This window comes from Macrotis lagotis, chromosome 2 (assembly GCF_037893015.1).
Source record: "Macrotis lagotis isolate mMagLag1 chromosome 2, bilby.v1.9.chrom.fasta, whole genome shotgun sequence".
In the NCBI taxonomy this organism is placed as follows: domain Eukaryota; kingdom Metazoa; phylum Chordata; class Mammalia; order Peramelemorphia; family Peramelidae; genus Macrotis; species Macrotis lagotis.
In genome coordinates this window covers 220,279,454-220,307,028 of record NC_133659.1, presented here as the reverse complement: position 1 = coordinate 220,307,028, position 27,575 = coordinate 220,279,454, and the positions used below count along the sequence as shown (strand labels likewise).

General features: G+C 39.3%; 1 protein-coding gene and 1 non-coding gene across 2 annotated transcripts; one reads left to right on the top strand and one right to left on the bottom strand.

The window, feature by feature from the left end:
• Nucleotides 1-280: 280 nt before the first annotated feature.
• On the bottom strand, nt 281-27,568 carry RFNG (RFNG O-fucosylpeptide 3-beta-N-acetylglucosaminyltransferase; the record flags this gene model as incomplete). Its single annotated transcript, XM_074220975.1, has 8 exons — nt 281-8,631; nt 8,734-8,819; nt 23,189-23,354; nt 23,459-23,547; nt 24,342-24,495; nt 24,709-24,811; nt 25,530-25,578; nt 27,377-27,568. Coding segments are annotated over 8 exons (906 nt in total), but the record flags the coding sequence as incomplete, so codon positions are not given.
• LOC141515615 (U6 spliceosomal RNA) lies at nt 16,927-17,033 on the top strand. The gene has a single exon (XR_012476378.1). It is a non-coding gene; the product is annotated as a U6 spliceosomal RNA (small nuclear RNA).
• Nucleotides 27,569-27,575: the final 7 nt, after the last annotated feature.

Below are 27,575 nucleotides of genomic sequence, written 5' to 3'. Positions count from 1 at the left end.
GCCTAATATCTATTTTGTACATTGAATACTTTTGCAAAGAAGATACTCTGTATGTAGTTTTAGGGAGCCCCTAAGCATGAACCATATCTAAACCTTGTTTTAGAGAATTTCCCCAAAATTCTACTGTAAGAAGCTCCAGAGCTTAATAAGCAAAAGGAAGTAAGTGAAGCCTTATCCCCTTTTTTTGGAAATCAGGCCACTCCCCCCATACACCCCCAGAATGAATCTGGAACTATTTGAGTTAGCAGAGTTGTTTTTTTTTTTGTGAAAAGAGGGCCCACAGGTTGACATTCTTTATTCTTCAATATTCATCACTGCTTTCTTTTCAACAATATCCTATTATATTCACAAACCATAATTTGCTCTGGCATTCCCCCCTCTTGTTATCAATAAGATCATCTCAGTAGTGGAACCTCTGGGTTAATGGGGTATGAATAATTTGATCATTTTTGTTATATATTTCCAAAATGTTTTCCAGAATGGCTGAGCCAATTTTTGTTTCTCCCACAGTGAGATCTCTTTTTCCACAGTTCCTCCAATAATTAGTTTTCCCATATTTTAGTAATTTTTCCTGTCTTGACTGGTATGAAGTAATATCTCAGAGGATTAACCTCTTCTTTGTTCAAGATTCCCATAAATATGTCTGATAATTATCTTGGGGGTAAAGACACAACTGAAACTTTGTCAATTTGGACATTTCTCTGTCTCTCAATCTTTCTCAGATATAAATATTAAATTTAAAAAATATTAAATTAGTAAAAATTATTCCTATCAGATATGCATAAAATGAAGAACACAGTATTAATATTTTTCTATCTCTACTGGGCATCTCTCTTACTTTCTATTAGCTTTTATCATTCAGCTTTTTAGATGCTGACTCATCCTCTAAAGTGTTATTCATGTTATGTTCCCTGCAATTTTGGTAAACATTCTGTCTTCATCCAGGTAATTGATAACAATGCCAGGGTAAGCAACCACACTCTTATATAACATGTCTTTTCATAACACAGTGAGAGTGAAAAAAAAACAACTGAGCTTAATGAATTATAGTTCTGGCACAGGTCAGAATTCCTTAGGTAATCTGATCCTTTTGTCTATTATGTGTTAAGGACCCCAGAACCAGGTTCCAGAACATACTTACCAGAACAGGACCAGTTATTTCATATCCTTCCACCTCTCTGACTGCTAGACAATAAGATGGGTCCCATAATATGGATGGAAAGGGTACATATCTAAGTTCAGGAAGGAAGGAAACAAGCATTTAAATACTAGGCAATTGTGCCAAGCCCTTTTCAAATATTATCTTATTTGATTCTCACAACCCTAGGAGGTAGGTGCTATTAGGACCTCCATTTTATAGTTGAAGAAATGGAGACAGGGGTGGCTAGGTAGTGCAGAGAATACAACACTGGCCCTGGAGTCAAATCCAACCTCAGACACTGAATAATTACCTAGCTGTGTGGCCTTGGACAAGCCACTTAACCCTGTTTGCCTTGCAAAAAAAAAAAAAAAAGAAGAAGAAATGGAGACAGAGGGTGGAGCAATTTGTCCAGTGTTAAATAGCTAGTAAACATCTGTGGTCAAATTTGAATTCACTATCTTCCAGATTACAAGATGGAGCCCTCTATCTAATGGGGCCACCTAGAGGCCTCTGTCACCACTGTGCAGGAGCTTTCTAATGGGTATTCTTACTTTTTCTTCCTTCTCCAATCCATCTTCCTCACAGTTGCCAAATTAAGATCTGTCCATAACTTTTCCTAGCCCCAAAACATTCATTATCTAGTTCCTCTGGGATAAAATACAAAATCATTAGCCTGGCATTTAAAGGATAAATATAAAATCCTTAGCCTGGCATTTAAATCAATTATGCATTTAAAATCCACGATCAGACTTATTTCCCATTGCTTTCTTCCACATTTTACTCCTTAATCCTCTCCAGGCTATACTCTAGACTTCCTCTAACACACCCCACATCTCCCTCTTAAAAACAGCTTCCAATTCTGGATGTTTGTTTTGGGGGTTTTGTCCTTTATTCTCAGAGAAGACTATGACATCAGGAAGGTGATGCCATGACAAGCACATGAATTGTATTTGAGTGAGGGGGACTTTCTCCTCTGGAATCATCTGGGTCCAGTGGCCATATATGAATCAGGATGACTGGAGATGGCCTGGGATACTAGGCAATCAGAGCTAAGTGATTTGGCCAAGGTCACACAGTTAGTAAGAGCCAAGTGTCTGAGACTGGATCCAAACTCCCATGCTCGACTCCATGGACAGTACCCTATACACTGCATCATTAAGGTGCCCCCAGTCCTGGAATTCATACATTGGAAGTATACTGGGGTCTCTACCTCAGATGGTTTGGCTCTTCCCAGAACCTCAGTTTAAGGAAGGTACCATGATCAGCTTTGTCTCATTCCTCTCCCAGATGCCCCCTGGTCTCCTCAACCATCCTCCTTCCCTCCAGTGTACCTTTTTTTTTAGATTTTTGCAAGGCAAATGGGGTTAAGTGGCTTGCCCAAGGCCACACAGCTAGGTAATTATTAAGTGTCTGAGACTGGATTTGAACCCAGGTACCCCTGACTCCAGGGCTGGTGTTCCATCCACTGCACCACCTAGCCACCCCTCCACCAGTGTACCTTTTATCTCTTTCCTTTTTTAACTACCTGACCCCTCCCCTTCCACTTTTCAGCCTCCTTTAACATGCAGTCTTCACCTATTAGAATATAAGCTGAGGGCAGGGACTGTCTTTCTTTTCATTTGCATTTGAATTTCCATCACTTAGTTCAGTGCTTGAGACTTAGCATGCTATTAATAAAAGGTAGTTAACTGATTCTACCTGAATGGATTTTCTAGTTGTCCTGTAAATTTGACATTCAATATGTAGTTTCCATTCTTTTGCATAGGCTTAAAATGTATTCCCTCTACTTCTTTAAAAACTCATCTTGAATGTTACCCAATCACATCTTTTTTATTTCCAATACTCTCCCAGTCTCCATTGACCTGTTAGTAAGTATGGGTGGTTTTTATGATGGGAAAGAATTGGAAATTGAGAAGATGCCCATTGACTGGGTAATGGTTGAACAAGTTATAGTATTTGAAAGTCATGGAACACCATTGTTGTATAAGAAATCATGAGCAGGTGGATTTCAGAAAAACTTGGAAAGACTTACGTGAACAGATGCTGAGTGAAGTGAGCAGAACCAGAATTTTGTGCAGTTAACAGCAACATTGTATGATGTTCAAGTATGACTTAGTTCTTCTCAGTAATACAGTGATCTAAGACAATTTTAAAAGATTTATGATGGAAAATACCATCCATATTCAGAGAAGGAAGCATGGAGTTGGTCTGAATGCAAATCAAAGCATACTATCTTTTTTTGTTCTTTTTTTTTCTTTTTGTTCTGATTCTTCTTTCACAGCATGGCTAATATGGAAATGTCTAATATGATTATGCATGTACAGCCTTAAAAAAGTGCTTTGTAAACCTTTAAAAGAAATCCAGATAGTTTTTTTCATTCCCACTCCAAGTAGGGTGTGAAATGACTATTTTCTCTATTATATTAATAATTATTAAATTAGGGTTAAGTTTTTCCTTTTTTATTTCATCAGTGAGCAGTCCCTATAGATCATTCAACCAGACTGATAAATGAGATTGGCATAATCTTTGGGGAACGTGCTCTGTAATATTTGGCACAAGGGGGCCTTGATTTTGTTTATAGTGTAAGCAGAATCTAATTTAGTTGAATTCTTGCACCATGGAAATAAGCCCAAATCCTTATAATCCCTCCTTTGGAGAGGGAAACCTAGCTCATGATGAAAAAAAAACAATCAGAATGGTCTGGGTAGAGATGGATTTCTTTGTCCAGATTGCTGGAGGGAGGTGAGTCTCAAGATCTCAGTGAAAGAACTGAAGCTTTTTAGCCCACTTCCCCACTAATATGTCCACCCCCTCATGAATTGATCACCAATCAGGGCTGATTTTTATGGGTTAGAGACACTCCCTTTTTCCAAAGGCTTTTAAAAGCATTCAGGGATCTCCAAGATTTTGTCTTTGGTTACCAAGAGAAACCACTAACCATCAATTTATTCATTTTTGGTCAGCCTAATTAATAAATTTATAGTTGATTACCCAGAACCTTTTTTTAAGGTTTTTTTTTTCCCAAGGCAATGGGATTAAGTGACTTTTCCAAGGTCACACATTTAGGTAATTAGTTCTGAGGCTGGATTTCAACTCAGGTCCTCCTGACTCCAGGGCCAGTGCTCTATCCACTGTGCCACCTAACTGCCCCTTGCCCAGAAACTCTTAACTCTTGGGCTTTTTGTTTCAGATGTAAGCTTAGAGAATTGACTTTGCATACCCAATGATCAGTCCAATCCTTGTAGACTGATATATTGCCAACTAAATGCAAGGTACCAGGAGATAATGAGATAGTCTCTGACTTCAAGAAGTTTATATTCTACAGGAGGTTGGGGGATATTGCTCATACAGAGAAGTAAATACAAGATAATTTGAGGGAGGTCAGGACATTATCAGTCAGAGGGATAAGGAGAAATATCCCATAACTAGGTTAAGCCTAAAAGGAAACATCTGGGTTTGAAGTCCAGTTATGACAATTTCTACAATTTGACCTTGGAATAGTCTTCATGCCTCTAAGGCCCCAATTTTTTAAGTTTTAAAATAAGGATAGAAAATTATCTCAAGATAATTTTCAGTCATATTTATAGGAATCTTGAACAAAAAAGAGGTTAATCCTGAGTTATCACTTCACACCAGTTAAACTAGACAAAAGTGCTAAAATACTGGAAAATTGTGGGCAATATAAGAATTGGCTCAGTCATTCTGGAAAACATTTTGGAAACATTTAACAAAAATGACCAAATTATTCATACCTCATTAACCCAGAGGTTCCACTACTGGAATGATCTTACTGATAACAAGAAGGGGGGAAGGGGATACTAGAGCAAATTTTGGTTTAAGAATGTAATAGGATATCACTGAAAAGAAAGCAATGATGAATATGAGCAATTCAAAATGCGAGTCTATTGCCCAGTGGGCCTTTCTCCCACAAAAGGCTCCTCCTCAGGATCCAGATTCATTCTGGAGGTGTTTGGGGAGGGTGACCTGACTTTCAAAAATGGGGATCAGGTTTCTCTTAATTCCTTTTGCTTACCAAGCCCCTGTCTCTTATAAAAAGTTTAGATTTGGTTTGTTTAGTGGTTCCCCTAAAAGTGATAAGTCTAAAGGTCCATACCAGCTCTAAATCTATGAGAAGTCTGCAATAAGCCATTTTGGTTGGAAAGTACTTTTAAGATGTCTAAAAAAGCTATACTCCTGACTTTCCTGAACTTGCCACAGAAATGTCCTTATTCTGGACACTCGCTCTTGGGGCTCCTTCCTCTGACTGGATGTTCCCTTCCAGAACTTCCATTTTCCACGGCATACCCAGGCTGCATCCCAGATCTTCTGGACTTTCTCTATTCTATCCTACTAGGGCCAAGTTCTCCCCTCATACTTGTAGTTCTTTACGTGTCTTCTCCCATTAGAAAGTAAGCTCCTAGAGGGTTGAGACAATCTTTCTGTTTAGGTTATGATTTCCCTTGCTCAGAAGTACTTGCAGGTCACATAGTAACTGCTTAATTCTTGTTTTCAAAGAGGGTCCTGACTAGACAACTTGACATGTTCAAGAATTGGACTCCCTTGCTCAAGAGTGAGGGAGGTAGATTTGCACAAAATAGTATGCCTCATTCTCTCTTCCAGTCACGAGAGAGTCCAGTGGCAAAACAAAAGTCAAGTTTCCAGGTGATGCCTGATTGTATCCTCCAACACCCCCATACCCCAAGGGCTAAATAAAGAATTGTTGATTTGACTTGAAAAATGGGTGGGAGTCACCTTGTGTCAACTTGAATGCTTTGAAGCAGGGGAGTAACATGATCAGGCTTGAGTTTCAAGAACATTATTGACACGTGGATAGAGACTGGAAGCAGGGAGACAGATTAGATAGTTCAAGTCTAAATCACCTTTCACCTAGACCCTTGGAAGTGGGGCAGTGGTAATGGTAGACTTGGAGTCAGGAAGACCTGAGTTCATACCTGAGCTCAGACACTTACTAAGATCACTAAGTGATCCTGGGCAAGTCAATTAACTGTTTGACTCCACTTCCTATCTGGAAAATGGGGATGATAATAATAATAGAACCTACTTTCCAAGATTGTTGTGAGGATCAAATAAAATAATGCATGTAAAGCCCTTTGCAAATCTTAACAATGGTAATTATGATTATTGTATCAAGAGAAATGTGGCAAATGTGGGGTAAGATTTGACTAGACTTAGTAATAGAGGAGAGAGAGAAAAGCTACCATCACTCTGAAATTACGACTTTGTATGACTGGAAGGATGATGGTGCCCTAGACAGAAATAAATACACTCAAGGGGACAAAGATTATCAGAATGGTCTGCCAGGCCTAGTTAGACTCGCTTCACTGAGGAGCAAATCCTAGATGCTGTGGAGGCCTGGGGTGGTTACCATCCCCCAAATCTTCTTGAGTGAAGCAGCTGAGTTGGACAGAAACAGGAACCACCAGAGCCCCCTGGGTGGCTGCTGCTATTCTCCAATGCTTTCCTTCCTATGACCCTGCCCAGCTTAAGAAAAAGTCTGTTGAACCAGCTAGTTTGTCTCAAGTATGGACCTGAACCAGAAGCTGGAAAGGCTGGCGACAAGACAAACAAGTCCCAAGCAGAGGAACCAAAGAGTGGAAGAGGTGCCAAGCCTTTCACAGCTGCTGGGCTTATGCAAGCTACTGTAGCTAATGGGGATGATTTTGAAACTGGAAACAAACCTGATCCAGCCTGTAGATGAGAGCCCAGAGGGATGAAGCACCCTGCTGGTGGTGGGTGGAAACAGGATTAAGGAGTTGGAAGGGTACAACTTCAAAGGCCTAGTCCTAATGCAGTTCCTAAGAGGCCAGGAAAGGGAGGTAACCCTAGTGGACTCCCATCCATAACCCAGAACTTAAAAGCATGGATTTTGTGAGGATCAAATGTGATGATGTTCAGATAGCACTTTGTAAACCTGAAAGCACAATACAAATAATCACTAATGTTATTAAAGAGTGGGTTAATGAGGGTGGCTAGGTGGCATAGTGGATAAAGCACTGGCCTTGGAGTCAGGAGTACCTGGGTTCAAATCTGATCTCAGACACTTAATAATTACCTAGCTGTGTAGCCTTGGGCAAGCCACTTACCCCATTTGCCTTGCAAAAAAAAAAACCCTAAAAAAAGAGTGGGTTAATGGAATCAAAGGTAATTATAGGAATAGTCAATAATATGGGGCAGTGAGGTGGTGCAGTGGATAGAGCACCAGCCCTGGAGTCAGGAGAATCTGAGTTCAAATTTAACCTTAGACATTAATTTCTTAGCTATGTGACCTTAGGCAAGTTACTTAATTTTACTGCCTTACAAAAATTAAAAAAAAGTCTATAATAACTTTAAATATTATTTATTTGGCTGAAAAACCATGAACTGGTTGGGTTGATGGGCTCTGTGGGTATCTAAGGACCCTCAAAAATGGCTGAATTAGCTTTGGGGAAGAGATGGGGTGGGGGGAAATGACACACCTTTTCCTTCCATCCCACCCAGTTCTTAGAAGATTCTAGGAACAAAGGGACAACTGGAAAACAAGAAACAGATTGTGGGGAAAGCCCAATTTTTAAACCCTGGCTCAGGTTCAGGGCAGGTCAGGCTCCTTAGCTTCCCCTCAGTGCCCCATTAGGGCTGGGAAGAGGTCTGAGGCAGCCAGAAAGCTAAGGATCCTGGTCCTCATCCATACCCCCAATAACCTTTGAGTAGAAAGGGATTCAGAGGTAGCTATTAAGGGGAACTGATGCTCCCATGTCTTTACCAGGTTCTCCCCAAACCTGCACCTGTTTCACAGATAGGCAAACCCTGAATGGTCCTGGGTTGCCTTGAAAAAAATTAAGATCCTGGCCTGTAGCTCATCCAGTCTTCAGGGGCCCTTCAAGGGCCAGCGGCTCAAAGGTCCACCTCAAAGGGTGACTGATCAAATGGTTTGCTATAAGGCCCCTACAATGAAAGACCCAAAGCTTTCTGGAGGTTTAGTAAACTGAGGCCCTCCCCTGTGCTTTTACCAACTTGTAGAAGGGGGTTGCTGATGCATGGGCCCCTCAGTCTTGATAGATCACATCTGTATTTCCTTCTCTGCATGATAATCTGTGTGGTGATCTCTCCCAGCATAGGGAGCTCATCTTTTCCTTCCTCTCTCCACAGAGTCCAATCCAAGATCCTGGCCTGAGTGCTTGCTCCATGATTTGGCTGTGGAGAGAGGCACCTCTAATTGACTCTTGTTTAGTTAGGTCAGATGTGACTCTGAGGAAGCCTATGAAGATGGGAGAAGCAGGACAGAAAGGTTCAATAGGCTCCCTAGTAGTGCTGGTTTCTCCTTGGCAGGAGTCGTCAAATCCAAATTCTCTGTTCCCCATAGATGAGATCAAGTTGTGCCTGAGAACAGATTGCTTCCAAAATCAGATACTTCCCAGGTTAAGTGTCACAGTGGTTTCTTCAAGGGACACCAGGTAGTGTCAGGGTAGAGAAGGCAATGGATGGATTTAAACCTGAAGAGAGGAGATAGGAAACAGATGAGGGCCTTCAGGTACTAGAGCTGTCCCAGGTACATGTACACATGTATGTATACACACACACATACACACACTCACCTAGTCGGGTCCTGCTGCAGGCTGAAGGCACCACCCACACTCACCACATTCCGCCGATTCTCAGGCCCCCCGTAGCTCAGAGTAATCTGGGAGAGGCAGAGGGCAGATGGTGAGAGCCTGGACCTGACTGGGTAGTGAATAGCAGAAAGGAACTGGAGCGGTTGTGCCTTAGTGATCTGGCCACCCTGGTTTAACAGGTCCCTTTTTAAGAGAGGCAGAGCTATATTTGTGAATGAGAGGGGGAGGAGCAAAAGGAAAGTACCAGGAGGATTCAGAAGGCCCATATTTAAATCCATGTGACTGAGCATGTTATTACTTCTTGTGAAACCCAAAACTATAAAGATCTTAAACAACAGAGTTAAAACAAACAACAGAAAATATAGATTAAACATGAAATTTTTATTTTCTAAAATTTACCATTAACCTATAGGTGGAAGCCATTCTCCTAATAACCACACCAAGCTGAGGGAGATCAGAGTTTATATAGCAGTAAGGGGAGGGGAAGAGAATACACATAAAAAGAGTAGACAAAAGTGTAAACATCCCTGGAGACCATTCTATTATTTGATATCAAAAAGTACCACCCTCTACAATGTTATCATGCCTCATTCTTTCATGAGTTTAAGTACCAGGAGGACAGGACAAGTCTTCCTTTCAGTCTAAAAGAGGACACATTCCATTCCTCACAATAGTTAAGAAAATTAACCTTCTGACCAGGAATATAGTTGTAAAAATTTATATGGTCATTAATGAACATTTGTGTTTAACAATCAGCATAACAAAGACATGATCTGAATTTGGGTTAAATTTCTGAATTCCGAATCACCTAGGGGAAATGTTGCCTTTTTGGTTTTTTTTTCAATCAAGTCTGGTGTTTATACTATTTTGTCTATCAAATAAAGTTTATTAAGGTGAATGGAAAACCAACCTCTGAGCAATAAAGGCCAGATTCAAGTCCTGTCTCTGACATACTCTTGGGCAAATCACTTAATCCCTTATGGTTGCATTACAAAAGAATTTCCCCCAACAATGATATCAAAGATTCAGTAATTGTACCTACATGTGAAAAAGGGGAAGTGGGGCGGCTAGGTGGCGCAGTGGATAGAGCACCGGCCCTGGAGTCAGGAGCACCTGAGTTCAAATCCGGCCTCAGACACTTAATAATTACCTAGCTGTGTGGCCTTGGGCAAGCCACTTAACTCCATTTGCCTTGCAAAAACTAAAAAAAAAAAGGGGGGGAAGTATTTGCAACATGGAGGACTCTTGTGAGCCACTGAGTGCCTCAACAGGACTCTCCTTCCTTCAAAAATATGATTATTGTAGGCAAGCTTTGGAGAGTGCATTTAGGATTCATTGATATTATATAAATAGGTGGAATCTTTCCTTTAGTTTCTTCCTTTAATCACTTTACTCTGGCTACAAAGCAAGAATTTTGAAGAATCCCTAGAACTCACCCATTTCTCATTATTCTTGATTTATTTCATCCCATAAAGACAGAAACTTAACAAATATCAGTTAGCTGACTGATAACCAAATTCTAGGTCTTATAGCTCAGAAGGAGGGCTTTTATATACACACACCCACACCCACACCCACATCTTTGGAAAGGTTAAGACATACACATCCATCACCTACAGATGAGGTGTGTCACAATTGAGTGATAAACTGTCTCTTTATCCCATGCAGTGGCTTGCAAAAGTCTCTGAAAATTCTTGAAACAGTTTAGAAATTATTTGTTTTTGTGATGGCCACAGTAGTGATGACAATAACAGCACATCTCAGGATCTTACTCAATGTTGTACAGTTTTACAAGACTCCAGAAATGTTAAGAGATACAAAAACAAAGGGCAAAATCAAAGAGGTAAAGAGGGAAGTATGAATATAAGCAGAACTAAAATAGAGAATGCCAGCTCTTATGGTAAAAATGTACTTTTAGGTCACTGAATAAGAATACAGGATTTTGGGGCAGCTAGGCAGCACACTAGATAGAGTACTGGCCCTGGAGTCAGGAGGACCTGAGTTCAAATGTGACTTCAGACACTTAATAATTGCCTAGCTGTGCGACCTTGGGCAAGTCACTTAACTCCACTGCATTGCCAAAAAAAACAACAAAAAAAAAACCAAAGTCAAAGAATACAGGATTTTATTGAGTATCCCTTTGACCCAGGAATGCTGCCACTTAGATTTGATCCTATACATTTCTAGAATCAATGGAAGCGGGGCAAAAGTTATATTGTTAACTAAAATAAGGAAAAATAAATCATTAAAAATTACACTCTCTTCAAGCAGAAAGTTCAAATGGGGCACAGAAAAGTAAGCAGTTTAAGAACTACTATATTAAATTTTAAATATTTTTCTAGAAAGCTCAAATTAAGCTGTACATGGTAAAGATTAACGGTTTCAAATGCAGTCTTCTTCTGTTTTTATGAAGCAAAGTATTGCATATTGATATCTATCAAGTTCTTAAGAATAAAAAAATGAAAATTTAAAACAAAAAAAGAATGCAGGTTGAGAAGTTCATGTGAATACACTTGAGTGTTTAAAATAGGTAATGTGTATAAAAGATTCCAAGGGATAGATAAATAGCTACTAAAAATTAGAATTACTAAAGAGAGAATGATTAACCAACAAAAGACTATTAAGTTAAGAACAGTTAGTGCCATCTTAGAGATCAGGGATCATGTTTAAATTGGCACAGAATAAGACAACACACAACAAAATGGAACGGGATTCCAGCAAAACTGTCACATCATTATATATCTATTCTGCTACCAGAGATACAAGCAGTTAAGTCACACAATGGGTGAAAAATTAGGTTGGAGTCAGAAAGACTAGAGTTCAAATCTAAAGCTCAGACTTACTAAGTGTGTGACCCTGAGCAAGTCATTTAACCTCTGCCTGCAAAACAGTGGAGAAACTGAAGTGAACCACTTCAGTATCTTTGCCAGAAAAACCCAGGGGCAGTTGGTCTGAAGAGGGGTCACGAAAAACTGGACGTGACTGAACAACATCAGAGAATTGGCTCACTTTGATAGTATTTGTAATTATTTATGGACAAGAACATATGAATCCATTAAAGGACAAATATATAGGACAATTTGTGAAGATGTTGCAATAGATAAAGCTTCATAAATATATTTCCCCCCCTAAAACTAGCCATTATGATGAATGGTTACTTTATTTTTCCCCCTACTTTCCTCCAATCTCAAATCACAAAAAGAACATGGATTATTAGCATTGTTAATTTGTCAAAACTTTTTAACTGTAAAATGCTCAATCTACATGTAGCTACCAGGTTATAGAAAAAAGACTCTAGAATTTGGGTCAGGTGTTTAAATTTGGTCTTTGCTATCAATCCATGAGCCAAAATCTTAAGAGAAGTTATTGAAAAGTGCCTGTTATACAGTAAGTACTTAATAAACTTCTGTTGATTGATACTCCCTGGATCTGTTTTTCTCATTTGTAAAAAAAAGGAAGATGGATGAGATAATTTGTAGGTCTTTCTCATCTCTAACATTTCAATCCTGGCTCTGCCATTAACTTACCTTCTATCTATATATGGGTCCAGTATGGACCCGGGATATGTAATTTCTTTAGGCAAACATTTATGGAACACTAACTCATAAAGACATAATTTTCATTTTGAAAACTAAAGGACTAAATTTAATGTTTAAAATTAGAATTTTAAAAAATATGCTTTGAAACAAAATTTTTCTGAAACATTAGCTCAGCAAACCATATCCCCATTCCTATCACTAGATGATTCCTTTTTGGCACTAAGAGCATGATTCTTAGTGTAACAGGTGTTAGACAATCACACAGATCACTGCTGCCCCCTAATGAAAGGTTGGAGCAGCTACAGATCCTCTTCCCTTTTCCTAGAGACCTTAACAGAGCTCCTTCACTTACACACTCTTACCCATAACTCTCAATCCTGCCTATTCTTGAAACAAAGTATCAGGTCTTCCATCTTAGCTAAATCTGTTATTTTCTTGTGGGAACACAGAGGATAGTGCAGCTTTGGAATCAGGAAGACCCAAATTCAAATTGATCTTGGACATTTAATAGCTGTATGACTGGGCAAGGTTCTTCCATTGCTCTACTTCAGTTTCTTCACCTGTAAATGGGCAACCACCCAGGAATATGAGGGCAAAATCAGAACACAATTTTAGAACATTTATAAACTCTTAAGACCTAAAAAAATGCCATTACTATTATTATTAATTTGTATGAGACAACAGGTTAGAGAGCTTTCAAATTTGTTTTATGTTCTGACCAAGCTAAATGGATATTTAATAATGGCACTGGGAGCCAGAACAGGAAGCAGGTCCAACCTGATACCTAGGCCACAGAAAAATTATGAATAACTTAGCAGCACATGAAGACAAAGAGAAAGGGACTTCTTACTACGATAGCAGCTTGAAAAATCCTAAGCAGTTCAGGTCCCCAAACACTAGTTGGTTGCTATCCTTCATATTCAAAGAGGACTTGTAGATATGTCCAATTATGGCTGACCAGACCAATATGAGCTTAGAAAGCCATACCCTCTAAAGGCTCAACAGTATATGACAATCTGTACTCTAATAAGAAGGTATCAGAGAATAATGATCAAGAAATCAAAAAAAGTATCACTCAGTCCCTTCATCCAATCTAGTATTGTATTAAAAAAATAGCTAATACCACCCAGAAATCCAGCATGACCCCAGGGAGACAGTAAGACCTGCCTGCATTGTGAGGGGAGATGGAAGCAAACTGGAAGGAATGGGGCCTGACTATCCTAGGCAAGAGCTTGGGAAGGGGGTGATGCCTAGCTCTGGTACAAAAATTCAAGTTATGAACTGAGGCTTGTCAGAGTGAAATAGAATAATAATAATATTAATCTTTTAAAACTATATTCCAGGTAAGGGAAAATCAAATAAATAATAATGCCAATATTTTAAACAGTCTTTTAAAACTGAACTGTATAAAACTGATTTGGTTCTCAATGTTTTCTAGTTGTAAACTATGGTTTCTGTGTGACAACTGGCAAATCAAAAAAGGTTTCAAAATCATGGATTTTGATCTAAAATTTGTGTTAGGATATTTCTTTTACCAGAAAATCAAGATATTTACAAGGAACCTGAATATAACTTAGAAAACCCTGGTCATTGAGAAACTCCCAGAGATAAACTAAGACATCAGTGGTTTTCAGAAGAAAGAAGAATTGACCAGAAATCTATGTTACCATTTATTTTGTTTTTTAGCCTCTTGATTATGCAGGTTAAAAGGGACTGCCCCTTTTTTGATCTAACTTGCCCTTGACTCTATAAATGTATCTTCCATTCTTACGACCCCCTCAAAGACTGACCTTATATCTGTGGCTTGTCCGTTTTTCTTGCAACCTTAGTCTCTTCAAGGTGCCATTTCTCCCTCCAATATGTCCCTCATTTTATTTCTTTAGTTGATCTATAGCTGAGGTAATGATGTTCTCTTTGATCAAAATGGGGAAAATGTCAAAGTTTAATAACAATAAGAAGAATAATTACTATAAGCTTCTCATCACTATATTCTGGTCAAAGGTTGATTTTTTTTCATAGCTATGGTGAGGAGTGGAAAGTATCCTCCTTTGGCCCCAGAAAGGAAAACTTGTCCTCCTCTTCTGGAATGTAAACTCATGAAAGTATGTTACCTCCCTAAGGCAAGATTGCCTGGTAGAGGAAGATACTTTTTGCTATCAAGAAATTGAATGGTCTCTCCAGGGAAGTTTAAGGTTTTGTCCACTCTTGTTATGTATATTCTGTTCCCCTCCTCTAGAGGCTGAAAACTTTTTCCAATCTCCCTCAGCTGAGGACAATATCATAAATGGCCTCTACTTACAGGTTAAAGGTAAATTTCAGAGAATAGCACAGCATTAGGACTACAAGAAACTTGAGATTTTTAAAAAAATGGAATTAATATTAAAGTAAGAGTTGTGAAGAAAAGAACTGGAAGAATATCTAAGAACAGAAAGTGGAAACCTTATCAAAATAGGTTTCCTGAAAATTAAAAGAGAATAAACAGAAGGAATTCAATGGCTCCATTAGACACAAAAAATACAGAACAAAAAGTATTTTAAAAAGGAAAAGGGGGTGGCTAGGTGGCACAGTGGATAGAGCACCAGCCCTGGAGTCAGGAGTACTGCGTTCAAATCTAGCCTCAGACACTTAATAGTTACCTAGCTGTGTGGCCTTGGGCAAGTTACTTAACCCCATTGCCTTGAAAAAAAACCTTAAAAAAAAAGACTGGAGAAAATGTAAATTATCTACTAGTGAAAACAATTAAGTAACTAGAAAATAGATGGAGATAATAAGACTCTCCAGACTCCTTGAAAACCATGACCTCCCCAAACATCCTTCAAAAAGCCTGGACATGAGATTTATAAAAATCATAAATAGGAGCTGCCCAGAATGACTACCAGATAACTTTCTGAAAGATACCCTAAAATGAATATTTCCATGAATTCCACAAACTGCAGAGCTTCCAGGTCAAAGAAAAAATACCACAGGCAGCCAATAAGAGCTTTCAAGGGCCAAGGAGATCACAACAAAACTTAGGAGCAACTACTATAAAAAGGGAAGGAAAAATTTTAGAATGAAATTCCAAAATGCAAAAGATAAAAACAAAGACAAAAAAGATCTTAAAAGGAAGAGAAGAATTTTAAACATTCTGGTTTAGAAGACCAGAGATGGGCAAAAATTTAAATTGCAAACTTTGGAGTAAAGAAATTAATACATTTGAATGATAGAAAGAGGCTAAACAATGAATGGGTACTTACATTCTAAGAGGGAGAAGAGACTTATGTTCCTTCCAATTCCTAAACTCTCCAGGAATCACAGAGGAAGTACTATGGTTTTATTTTGATGATTTTGAAAGTAAAGTAAAACAAACTTCAGCTTCAGAAAATGGATTGCAAAGGAAAGATTAAAAGAAAGGAAGTATAAGAATTAGTGAATAGGGCTGGTTGAGAGAGAGGAGGAACAAAATAGAAGCAGAACATTCTAATTTACAGATCACTGGCTTCCTCCTTTCTTCACCATCCTCTTTTGTGGTGGGAACAGGTTGTGGGGAAAGAGGAAAAAGCACAAGATGATAAGACAGAGGGAAATATATCACTAGTAATGATAACAGGAAACCTGAATGGGATTAGTTCATTCATAAAATAAAAGAGCAGCATAACAGATTTGAAAGCAGAATCCAACAGTATCTTGTTACAATTGTTTCCCACAAATGAAATAAAGTTTCACAAAGGGTTGAAATGAGGGGCCAGAACAGTATTTATGATTCAGAAAAAATTTTGAAAGCAGGGGTAGCACTCGATGATCTCAAACAAAGCAACAGCAAAAACAGTTAAAAAGAGATAAGCAGAAAAATTACATTATGCTTTAAAGACACTAGACATTGAAATATTAACAGCACTTAATATAGCTATAACTGATGGCACAGTATTTAAATTCTTTTTGTCTTTTAGGGTTTTTTTTGTAAATCAAACAGGGTTAAGTGGCTTGCCCAAGGCCACACGGCTAGGTACCCCTGGACAGTATTTAAATTCTTAAAAAAGAAAAGTTAATCAAATTAAAGATTAGGGAGCCTGGAAGTGGAGTAAAAAGTCTTATGATTTAAAGAGTTTCAAAGACCAATTTTAACTCCTTCCTTCTCTCAACTTCAGAAAATTCATTTATAAAATGGGAGAAATAATAGCCCTTACCAGGCAACTAGGTAGCACAGTGGATAGAGTACCCCAGCCCTGGAGTCAGGAGGACCTGAGTTCAAATCCGACCTCAGACACTTAATTACCTAGCCGTGTGACCTTGGGCAAGTCACTTAACCCCATTCCATTCAAAAATCAAAAAAATTAAAATTAAAAAATAAAATAAATTTTTAAATAGCCCTTATGAATCTTTTTTTTTTTTTTTGCTACACAGCTAGGTAATTATTAAGTGTCTGAGGCTGGAATTGAACTCAGGTCCTCCTGACTCCAGGGCTGGGGTGCTCTATCCACTGTGCCACCTAGCTGCTCCACTTTATTAATCTTAAAGTGCTGTATAGCTGCAAGTTGGCATTATTAGTAGAGGTAAAATTAAACAGCAAATTTATAATAAAAGCTAGGGACCCCAATATACTCTTTTCTGACCTAATCAAATAGGTTAAAAAAGATAAGTAAGAAAGACATTAAGGGTGCTCGCTTCGGCAGCACATATACTAAAATTGGAACGATACAGAGAAGATTAGCATGGCCCCTGCACAAGGATGACACACAAATTCGTGAAGCGTTCCATATTTTTAAATAGTGTGGCCTCCGCATGGAAAGGAAGGAAAAACAAAACTAGTTCGTTGTCTAGAGGACCATGTGGGAGGCCTTAACTTGGGAAAAAAATGTGAAGCTTCAGATTCATAATCATAGAGAATAAGTATGTAAACTCTTTATTTGTAACTGAAATTTTGTTGCTTTGTTACTGAATCATAAAAAGACATCTGTCACCTATTTTGTTTTTAAAATTAAATTTTAAGAGACTTAAAAAAAAGACATTAAGGTCCTGAATTAATTTTTTTTTTAGGTTTTTGCAAGGCAATGGGGTTTAAGTGGCTTGCCCAAGGTCACACGGCTAGGTAATTATTAAGTGTCTGAGGTCACATTTGAACTCAGGTCCTCCTGACTCCAGGGTTGGTGCTCTATCCACTGTGCCACCTAGTCGCCCCTCTGAATGAATTTTTTAAAAGTTAGATACAATAGTGCTCTGGTGAACTGACTGGGGATAGAAAACCACAGATATTATTTTACTGTAGTCCATGGCAGATTTGCAAAAAACTGGCTACATAGTAGGGCATAAAAATCTCATAAATGCAGAAAAGCAAAATTATTAAATAAATTATTTATACATCACAATGCAATAAACAATTATAATAAAGGCTATTTGAAAAAAGAATTTAGATTAAATAGAGGTGACTACTACTACTACTACCACTAATAGTTAACAATCACCAAGGACTTTAAAGTTTGCAAATATTTTCTCCTTCAATCCTCAAAACAAACCTGAGAAGAAACAATTAATGAGTAGATATGACTGTCATTCCTGAATAGAAAAATGATCAAAGAATATGAATAAACCATTCTCAAAATGATATAAAATGGCAACAGTCAATGTTGGAGAGGTTGTGGAAAGTTAAGTATATTAATACATTATTGGTGGAGTTATGAAATGGTACAGCTAGAGCAATTCAGAATTAGAAAGAAAGTAGATGGCTATCAACAGGATGATTAAACAAATTTTGGGACCTGAATGTAATGAACTATTACAATGTTGTAAGATGATATGTATGATGACTACAGAGAAGCATAAATCTCTATAAACTGATGCAAAGTAAACAGAGCTAAGAAAACAATATACTAAACCATAACAATGTAAATGAAAGAAAGACATAAAAAAAAAAAGTAAATGCCACAAAAATGATAAAGCTCAAATAGGACTCGAATTCTGGAAGAGCAAAGGAAAGGAACACATGGGGTAACCATGGTGAGGTAAGAACCAAAACAGGAAAAAAAAACCTTTATTTAAAAAGTAACCACTATTATCCTGCAATATGCTATTATTATTATCACTCCCATTTTAGAGATGAGAAAACTGAGGCAAAGAGAGATTAAGTGGCTTGCCCTGAATCAAACAGCTAGTAAATGTCTGAGGCTGGATGGTGTTTTCTTGATCCCACTAAATAATTTAATTACAAAGCACTGCTGGGTCAAAGAACAAATTACAGAAACAACAAATAATTTCATCAAAGAAAATAGCAGTGAGATAGTTTATTGGTATGTAGCTTAAAACAATACCAAAGTAAAAAACTGTACCTTTAAACACTTCTCTCAAAAAAGGGAAAGAACAGATCAAGGAATAGGGCCCCAAACTAAAAAGCAACCAATCACACCTTATCCTCTTAAAGATATAAAACAAAACTGAATTAATAAAACTAGGAGCTATATTTTAAACTACTGAAATACAGTAGACAAAACAAAAAAACAAACTGCCAACATAAAAAACTAAAATGGAAGACCTCACAACAAATGATGAAATAAAGGAAAATATTAGAAACTACTGCCTAATTTTATGCCAGGAAAATCAACAAAGGAAATGGATGAATATTAGCAAAAAATGTAAAATGCTCAGATTATCAGAACAAGAAATAGAGAATTTAAATAACCCAATTTCAGAAAAAGAAATTGAAAAAGCCACAAAGAAACTGACAAAACACTAATGGTCCAGAACAGTGACTTAAAAAATGAAAGTCTTAATGGAATATTTTTTAAAATACACAGAAGAAAGCAGTTAATACTACCAAGCTTATAAAAAAAAAAGCTGAAATAGATTTCTGATTTCATAAACAGCTCTTTTTCACAATTTTAAAATGTTAAAATTAATAGGCATAACAAACTCAAATGCTCTACACTTCTTATGCTAATGATATGGTCAGCTCTTTGGAAGACTATTTTCTTCTCATGTTTTCATCAGACACCCAACAAGAATACATAGATCATTTTCACAAAGATGGAAAGATGAAAAATTAAGTAAATCGGTTGGGAAATAGATGATCAAATATCAGGTGCCCTTGTACTCAAGTATTTTCCAGGTTTTTCTAGTCTGCTTACGTATATGCATTCTTTGGCAAAAGTAAACTTCACAAAGTGGTGACAGATTTAATATTACTTTGGTTCATTTCCTGTTTTTAAGAGTTTAAACAACCTTTTTAAACAGGTGGGATTGGGGTGGCTTTAAACATTAGGCAGAGTGTCTTTATCCTATTTCCTATTCTAGAATTTATACTGATGTTTTCTTTACCCAGTTGAAGATCTGATTACACATAAGCAGTTAATTCTGAAAGACCTGAGACATCTGTAACCAGTTGTTATTGTCTGTTAAGATAGTCAAGTTACTTTTTTGTGTAATGCTGTATTGTACTCATGTCGCGTGCCTTCTGACTTTTCAATACATGGGATGCAGACACATGAGACTTTTGAGAAATCAACAAGTCCCTTGGTGCTTTCATAATTTTGAACTATATTTTTTAAGAAAATAACAATATTTACAAAAATAAGGATTTAAATAAACCATATTTTCAACAGTTTTTGCCAATGCCACCCTTGTGAGTAAGATCATTGAGTACTCAGAATAAATGTCAATACATTCATTTAATAGAGAATTGCACTGGGAGGGTGATCTCTTCACCAAAAAAGTCTGCTGACAGTCCTGTTAGTGGTAGTTGAGGCTCTCTAAATTGAGGTTAGGCTGATCTTCAGATAAAAAACATAATAGTACATTACTGAGTCTGCATTCATTTACAGAATTTCAGAGCTGGAAAAGTTCTCAATAGCTCTCTAGCTCAAAGTGTATGCACTATAACATAGTCCTCCCAAAATGAGAAGAAAAACCATCCATTCTTGAGGAAAACTATTCCAATTTTGAATATTTCTAATTGTTTTAAAATTTTCCTGATAGTGAACCTTAATTTGCCTGTGCTAATAAGAACAAATATCACCATTGATATTACAGGTACCTCAGAAGCCATCCAGGTGAGGGAACTGAGGTGGAGGGGGGGGTTGGGGACATGTCCTTCAGACTGGAACAGGAATAAGAGCTGGAGGCAGGGTTTGCACTTGGGTTCTTTGGCTCTTGAATCAATGTCCTTTTCATTGAAGCACTTATGGCTGTCATGGCAACTCCTGAAGTCTTCTTTTTTCTTTTCAACAAGCTTTTGCTCCTGGTTCATTCTTTGAAGCCTTAAGCATGACCACAACCCCGGATATTAGGTCCTCAAGCCTCCGCTCCCTGGCTGCACTTCCTCACAACTGAGAGTCCAGGGCAATCCAATTTCCAGGCTCACTCAAGTGATCTGACAGCTTTTTCTCAGTCCTTTTGGAACTGCTGACTGCCCTCTTCTCTGGGTCTTTGTAGTACTTTGTCCTCTACCATCACTATTCTCCTACCTGTCTGACCCCTCCTTTTCAGGCTCCTTTCCTGAATCATTTCACTTCCCCAAGTGTGAGTGCACCCTCAGGCTCTGCCCTGGACCCTCTAATCTTCTCTCTTTATACTTTCTCATTTGGTGATGTCATCAGCTCCCATGGGCATAATTACCACTTCTATGCAGAGGACTCCCAAATTGGTATATCCAGTCTTTGTATCTCTCCTGAATGCTAATCTCACCTCACTAACTGGACATTCTGAACTGGATACCCAACAGGCACTTTAAACACTATATATCCCAACTCAACTTATTATTTGCCCTACATACTCCCTAGCACTATCCTCCCCCGGCCCCATCCCTGCCTCCTGTCTCAACCCATCTCTCTCCTAATTCTATTAGGGAAACTATTATCTTTCCAAACATCCAGGTTTTCTACCTTGGAATCATTCTCAATTTCTCTCTTTCCCAAGCCATATCTCTAATCTATTACCAGAGATTGCCATCTTCTACTTCTACCCCTTTTCTTTTTACTCACCTGGACTCCACCCACCCACCACCCCTATCTTGCAACCTCATCTTAAATCCATCTTCTTCATAAATGCCAAGTAATTTTCCTAAATTTGTAGGTCTAACTATGTCAACCCTAAAACTGCAATAGCTTCCTATTACCTCTAGGATCAAATAAAAATTCCTCTATTTGGCATTTAAAGCCCAGAGAATGTAAACTTCTTGCAAGTAGGGAATGTCCTTCCTTGAACATTGTATCTCTAGGAAGGTGCTTGGAGTTTATGGAATGACTTATTTACCACCCAGCCCCAAACTTCCTTCTTTCCAGTCTTATCATGTTATTCCCCTCCACACATGCTAAGGCCCAGTAACACTGGTTTTCCTGCTGTCCCTTATGAAGCATACACCTTGGCCACCTCTGCACCTTTTCACCAGCTAACTCCCCAAGTCTTAAATATTTTTTCTTTTCAGAATCAATTCAGCTAAAGTGCTTCCTAGTCCTCCCGAGTCTTTCTTCCCTCAAAATTACCTAAAACATGTTCATGCAGGTCCATGTGGTCTACTCCCCAAAACGTGAGCTCTTGGAGGGCTGTTTTGATTTTGTTTGAATTTCATCAAAGGACTTGACTTATAAGTAAGATTTCTTTGCTACCCATGGAACCCTGGTAAAGTCACAATCTCCATGAGCCTCAGTTTCCCTCTCTATAAAATGAGGATAGATTAGGTGGCCCCTGAGGTCCCTTCCAGCCTTACATAGATAATCCTAACATCTGCGTGGTTTATTTACACTCATCATGAGCAATGAAAGCTAAAGTAACTCAGCTTGCCATGAAATGATGCTTCTTCTTGCACAAGGAAATCAATTCTGCAACTCTTTTATTGACCTCTCTAAGGTAAGTCTTCTGAGGAGCCCTTTAGGAAGTTATACCTAATTGGACTTCCTGCCTTCTATATAATCCATCTTCCATACATCTACCAAAATGATAAACGTTTCTAAAAGCACCATGTCCATCCAAGTGACACAAAGATAACAAACTTCTTAGCAGGAAACTGAAAGTCCTTCATAGCCCACTTATTATCTGATACTCTTCCCCTTCACAGGTTCTTCATTCTACCGAACAGGCCTTACTTGCTGTCTTGTGCACATGGCATTCTTTCTTCTGTCCTCATGCTGAGAATGCAATCCCTCCTCAGTTTACCTCAGAAACTTTCTTCAAGGCCATCTTCTCAGGAACACTCTCTAGGAAGTGCTTTATTTTCCCTCTTTAAATCACATTGTATGTGTCTGTTTAAAAAATTCTATCATCCCACAGCATAGGCTCATCTAGATCAGGGCTGAGTTTTTTGTATCGTATCCCGAATATCTAACACAGTGCCCAACATGGAATAAGTACTTAATAAATGCTTGCTGAGTTGATTTTTATTTCTTCTAGTTTCAGTTATAATAAGAATACAAGTATGGAGATGGTTCAGTTTTGTTAGGCATGGTGATAGACAAGAATTCAGGATTTGGAATCCAGTTCAAATCCTGCTTCAGATTCTTACTAGCTACATTACCCTAGGCAAATCTCCACCCTTAGTTTCCTCCTATATAAAACAGGTATAAGAGAATTAATTTTTGAGCAGTTCCCAGGCCCAGAAAGTAATCACAAGATGTCAAAGAAATATGCATGCTCCTGGGCAACGGAATTGTGAGTTTAAAGAGCAGTAGTTCCCTCTCTTCTCTTTCCAGTCTCTGACGAGATACCTGGTAGTAAATTTACGTGTTCAGATGATGCTCCAGATGATGAAAAGTCAGTTCAATTGACTTTGAGGGATGATGAGGGAACAACTCACTCAAGAGAGACAGACCCACATATAGAAAGACAATCACCCAAGGGAGATAGACATTTCCAAGGAGCTCAATCCAGTAGCAAAGGGCTGGACTCAAAAGAGAATTAACCCTAAAATGGAGAATAGCAGGGGCTGTGTGTGGTACCTGTCTGAGCAGGGTGTCAGCTGGCAGCCTCTGCAAGTTCTCCAGGTGGGAATGGAAGAGGGTACTATGCAACAGTTTCACCTGCAGCAGCCCTTCGATGATATAGCCAATGGTGCAGTCATCAGGAAGTCTGACCTTCTCAGCAGTACTGATGAAGTTGCCTAGGCTGTGAGGAAGGGGAGATGTTGCTCAAAACATGCCTGTGTCTGCCCTTCCCACCTGTCTTGACCTAGCTGTTTTGAGCCAGGAAGCCCAGAGGCTCCCACTCACCTGGCCCAAGGACTCATTTTGAGGGCAAGACCTCTGCTGATGCAGAATCCAGCTCCTCCTGTGGCAAACCAGAACTTGACTGTAGACGCCTGGGAGGCAAGCAGAGAGAACCCAACACCAAAGGCAGTGGGTCAGAGACTACATTCCTTAGAATGGGCACAACTAAACACCTACCTTCTCCCCTCCCCAAAATTCATTTTCCCCAAGCCTGCCCATTGCCTGAAGTTCCTGGTCTGACAGCACTATTGGGCTTGTGTAAGACAATTTCTGACCCCCAATTTTCTCACTGGTAAAATGAGGACAACAGTATGTTCTTTACCCACCTCAAAAGAACAAGTAAGATGATGATGATATATGGAAATTCTTTATAAGACTACAAAGCTCTTTTAAGACTTGAAATGGAGAACCTGGTCTCTGGTCCACAGAAATAAATAACCTTTGTAAACCTCTTCCCCTTTGTTTCCTCTCTAGCTCCAACTTGCTTCCCCTGGGAAATTCAGGAATTCTAGCAATTATTTTTCACTGGTCACATTCTAGGTTCTTAGTACAGCTTTCAGCTCTATTTGCCCTGGGACACCCTCAACTGGCTTTAAGGGTCTCGGAACATCCCTTACCAGTCTTTTCCCTCCTCCTACTAAATGCTCTTCCATTTCTACCACCTTCAAGACAATCTCAAATGAAAAATCCAGAGCTGAAAGGGAACCTGGTGGTCATCTAGTCCAATTCCTCACTTTACAGAGGAAGTTCATGGGGGTTAAGTGACTTGCCCAAGGTCACACAGGGGTATGAAAGGCAAATGGTTTCTAGTCTTGAGTTCATTCAGCCATTCCCCTTCCACCCTGATCTTCCCACTCCCAAATAAACAAATATCCAAATCACTCACAGTTCCACTTCCCTGGGCTCTGTCAGCTGCCTCTATAGGGTGGTCCAGACTAGGTCGTCCCACATAGACATCCTGACTTGGGGAGAAACCAGAAAGCAGCTGTAGGAGCCCTTTGGAGTTCACGTAATTGTCATCATCCACATGACAGAACCATCTGCAGCAAGGGATGAGAGAAAAGGAAAGAATCCCATGAGGTAGGGTGGGGGTAACAGCCTCAATAAAAACAGCTGTTCAACTCTGGCAGCTGAAAGAGTTGGGGGGGGGGGAATGCCCATAAAAACAAGTTGTCTTAGGATCTTGGTGTTTGGGATTTCTGGAGTTTCCCGAGTGACTTCTACCTAGTTTTCTGCACTGGCAACTCACGTACTTTCTTCCTGACTCGATGAACTTGTCATATTCCACAGACATCTTGCAGCAGAGTGCCTGGCGTGTGTGCATAGCAGAACAATTGGTGTTGATGACATGATCTCCTGCATAGAATAAGAGATGGGTGACTAGGAGGGAAGGCAAGATGATGGTCACTTCCAGGGTTACTTCAGGTAATGTCATTTTAGTATGACATGGAAAAGAGAGGCAGCTTGGTATAGGGAAGGTCTGGCCTTGGAATCAAGAAAATCTGAATTCAGGCTCTGTCTCTGCTCAGCTAAGTCTCTGGCCAGTCATTTCACACCCAAGCAACTCTCTAAGACTTTTATGCAAATAAGTTGTCAATAAGCAGAATGGATGAAAAAAGGATTCTACTTAAAAATATCCATCAATGAAATCACAAGACCAGTCCGGCACCATGTTCCCAGTCATGGGCATAAATTAAAAGTACTGATGTGGAAATCAGAAAACTCTTGAAAGCAGAGCAGAGCTGCCTGGTAAATTCTTTTGCCTATTTCTACACTCCCAGCTCATATGGTATCATGGAGGTTAGCCAAATATTAGGGCTCAATATAATCTATGCCAGCTTATGTTTTAGGTCTGGGATCCATTTTTAAATAGCAAAGGGACATTAATGACTTTAGTAACCCTTGGAGACTTTAGCCAGTGACCTAGTGGAAGCAAATCATCATTCTTGTGAGTTAAACCTATTTTGGTCACAAGCTCTTGGATGGGAAAAGGAAGTGAAATATAGCTTCTCATTACCTGGTAGATGTAGTGTCAGTATTCAGAACAATTGAGTATGATAGGAAACTTAATTACCTGCTCGAAGGCGTAACTCTGGGTCTTCACCATCCGTGAAGATGAAAGTCTGGAGAAAAAAAAATTAGACCCAAGAGTTGAAAATGGCATCTTTCTGGGAGTCCCTGAACTACCCACTGCCACTGGCCCTTGGTTGCATTTAGTCAGCATTTTCAATAGAATCAGGAAAGACCTCCATTTAAATCTTATTTTTGGAATTCACTAAATGTATGACTTTGGGCAGCATATTTAACCTTTCTGAGTCTCAGGATCCTCATCTGTAAGGTAGGGATAATACTTGTAATACTGAACTTCACAGGGCTATGAGGTAGTAGCAATTCTTAAAGTAGTTCATAATGATAGCTCTGTGCAAGGTATCCTCTTCAGTTCTGTTAGGAATAAAGGTAAGTGGAAGAGACAGATTCATCTTTGTCTTGGTGTAGTCCCAAGGTTTTTTCCAATTTCTAAAAACCCACAGAACCAGCTTCCTGGTTTCCCATCTCCACAGACATAAACTGTCCATAGAAAGATGTACAAGGCCAACAATACTGACAGAAGAAAAAAAAAGCCTTGGGTGGGTGGCTGTTCATAGAGAGCAGGGTCAAAAAAATTAGTGAGTAAAAATAAAACTGTTGCAATTTTATACTATTATGATAAAAGCATTTATTTAGCCTGTTTCCTAAAACTTGAAAACAGAAGGAAAGCATTCATTTGAAATGTGTCTTGACACAAACAACAGGGACCTTAGAGGTCATCTAGCTCAAACTTCTCATTATACAAATGAGGAAATGGAGAGCCAGAGAGATAGGTGAGTTGCCTAAGGTCACAGAAGGACTAGCACAGCTGGGATTCAAACCCAAGTCCTCAGACTCCAAATTCACTCCTCTTTCTTCTTCAACAAAAATCCAAGTTTTCTAACTTCAAGTTATAAACCTATAGCTGAATATCTTTTCTCCTTTATTTTGTCCAACAAGTCTCATGGTTGAAAGGGGCCAGAAAAGAACAATCACTGATGCTGAACCCAGAGGAACATCAATCCATCCTCCAGTATGGTACCAACCTACTGGCTTGGTAATGCCATTCAAACTGCTCAAAAGCAGCTGATAATCCAGCTTCAACCTTAGCCAAATGTCTTTGCCTCATAATTCAAGACTTGCACGATTCAGTTTCAGTCTCCTCTCCCTGCTTTTTCTCATACTATCACCCTCCCTAAATATATGGTTCAGTCAATGTGGACTACTTGCCATTCCTTGACCCAGCCTTCCCTCTCTAGCCAGGCCTGTGTTCAGGCTATTTCCTATAGTTGGGAACACCAAGTTCTTGCCGGTCAACAAACTGCCTATTTTTCAAGGCTCGGTTAGATAATAATAAGAATAACATTTCTGTAGTGCCTGCTCTGTGCCAATTTAATTGTGCTAAGTGCTTCCCCAAAGTTATTTCATTTTATCCTCACATCAACCTTGAAGAGCTATTCTTCTTCTTCTTCTTCACGTTTTACAGATGAGGAAATTGAGACAGAAGTCAAGATTCTTGCCCAGGGTGAAGACTGAGCGAATGCCCTGTCTGAGGTCAGATTGGAAGACGCTTACTGATTCTCTATCTGATCTACTATTAAAACGTCCTGCATTCCACGCAGATGGACAGGCTCTAGCCTTTATTTCTTACTGTTTTGTAGTTCTCCAAAACCCCCGTGACAACCTCCTCTACTATTTACTGGTGTGGCAGGGGCTGTGCTTTAACTCATCCTCTTTTCTTTCCTTCGGGCCCCGACTGTCCCTCAAGCCCGGAATAGTCTAGTTGCTTCCCGACCTCCTTCAAGCTCAACTTCTCCCTTCTGCCAGGAATCCTTGCAAAGCCTACAAGCTCACTGGCAGTCCGTGCTCTCCGGGGCCTCGGCTGGCACGCTGTGCCCCTACATCGGGCCTGCCGGGCAGGGGCCGGCCCGGCGGGCGGCCCTTGGTGCCTGCTGGCCGGGCGGTGGCCGGCCCCCGGCCGAGCCCCCGGCCCCCCGCGGGAGGAGGTGGGGCGGGTCGGCCGAACCTGCTGCTGGGCCCGGGAGATCCAGGT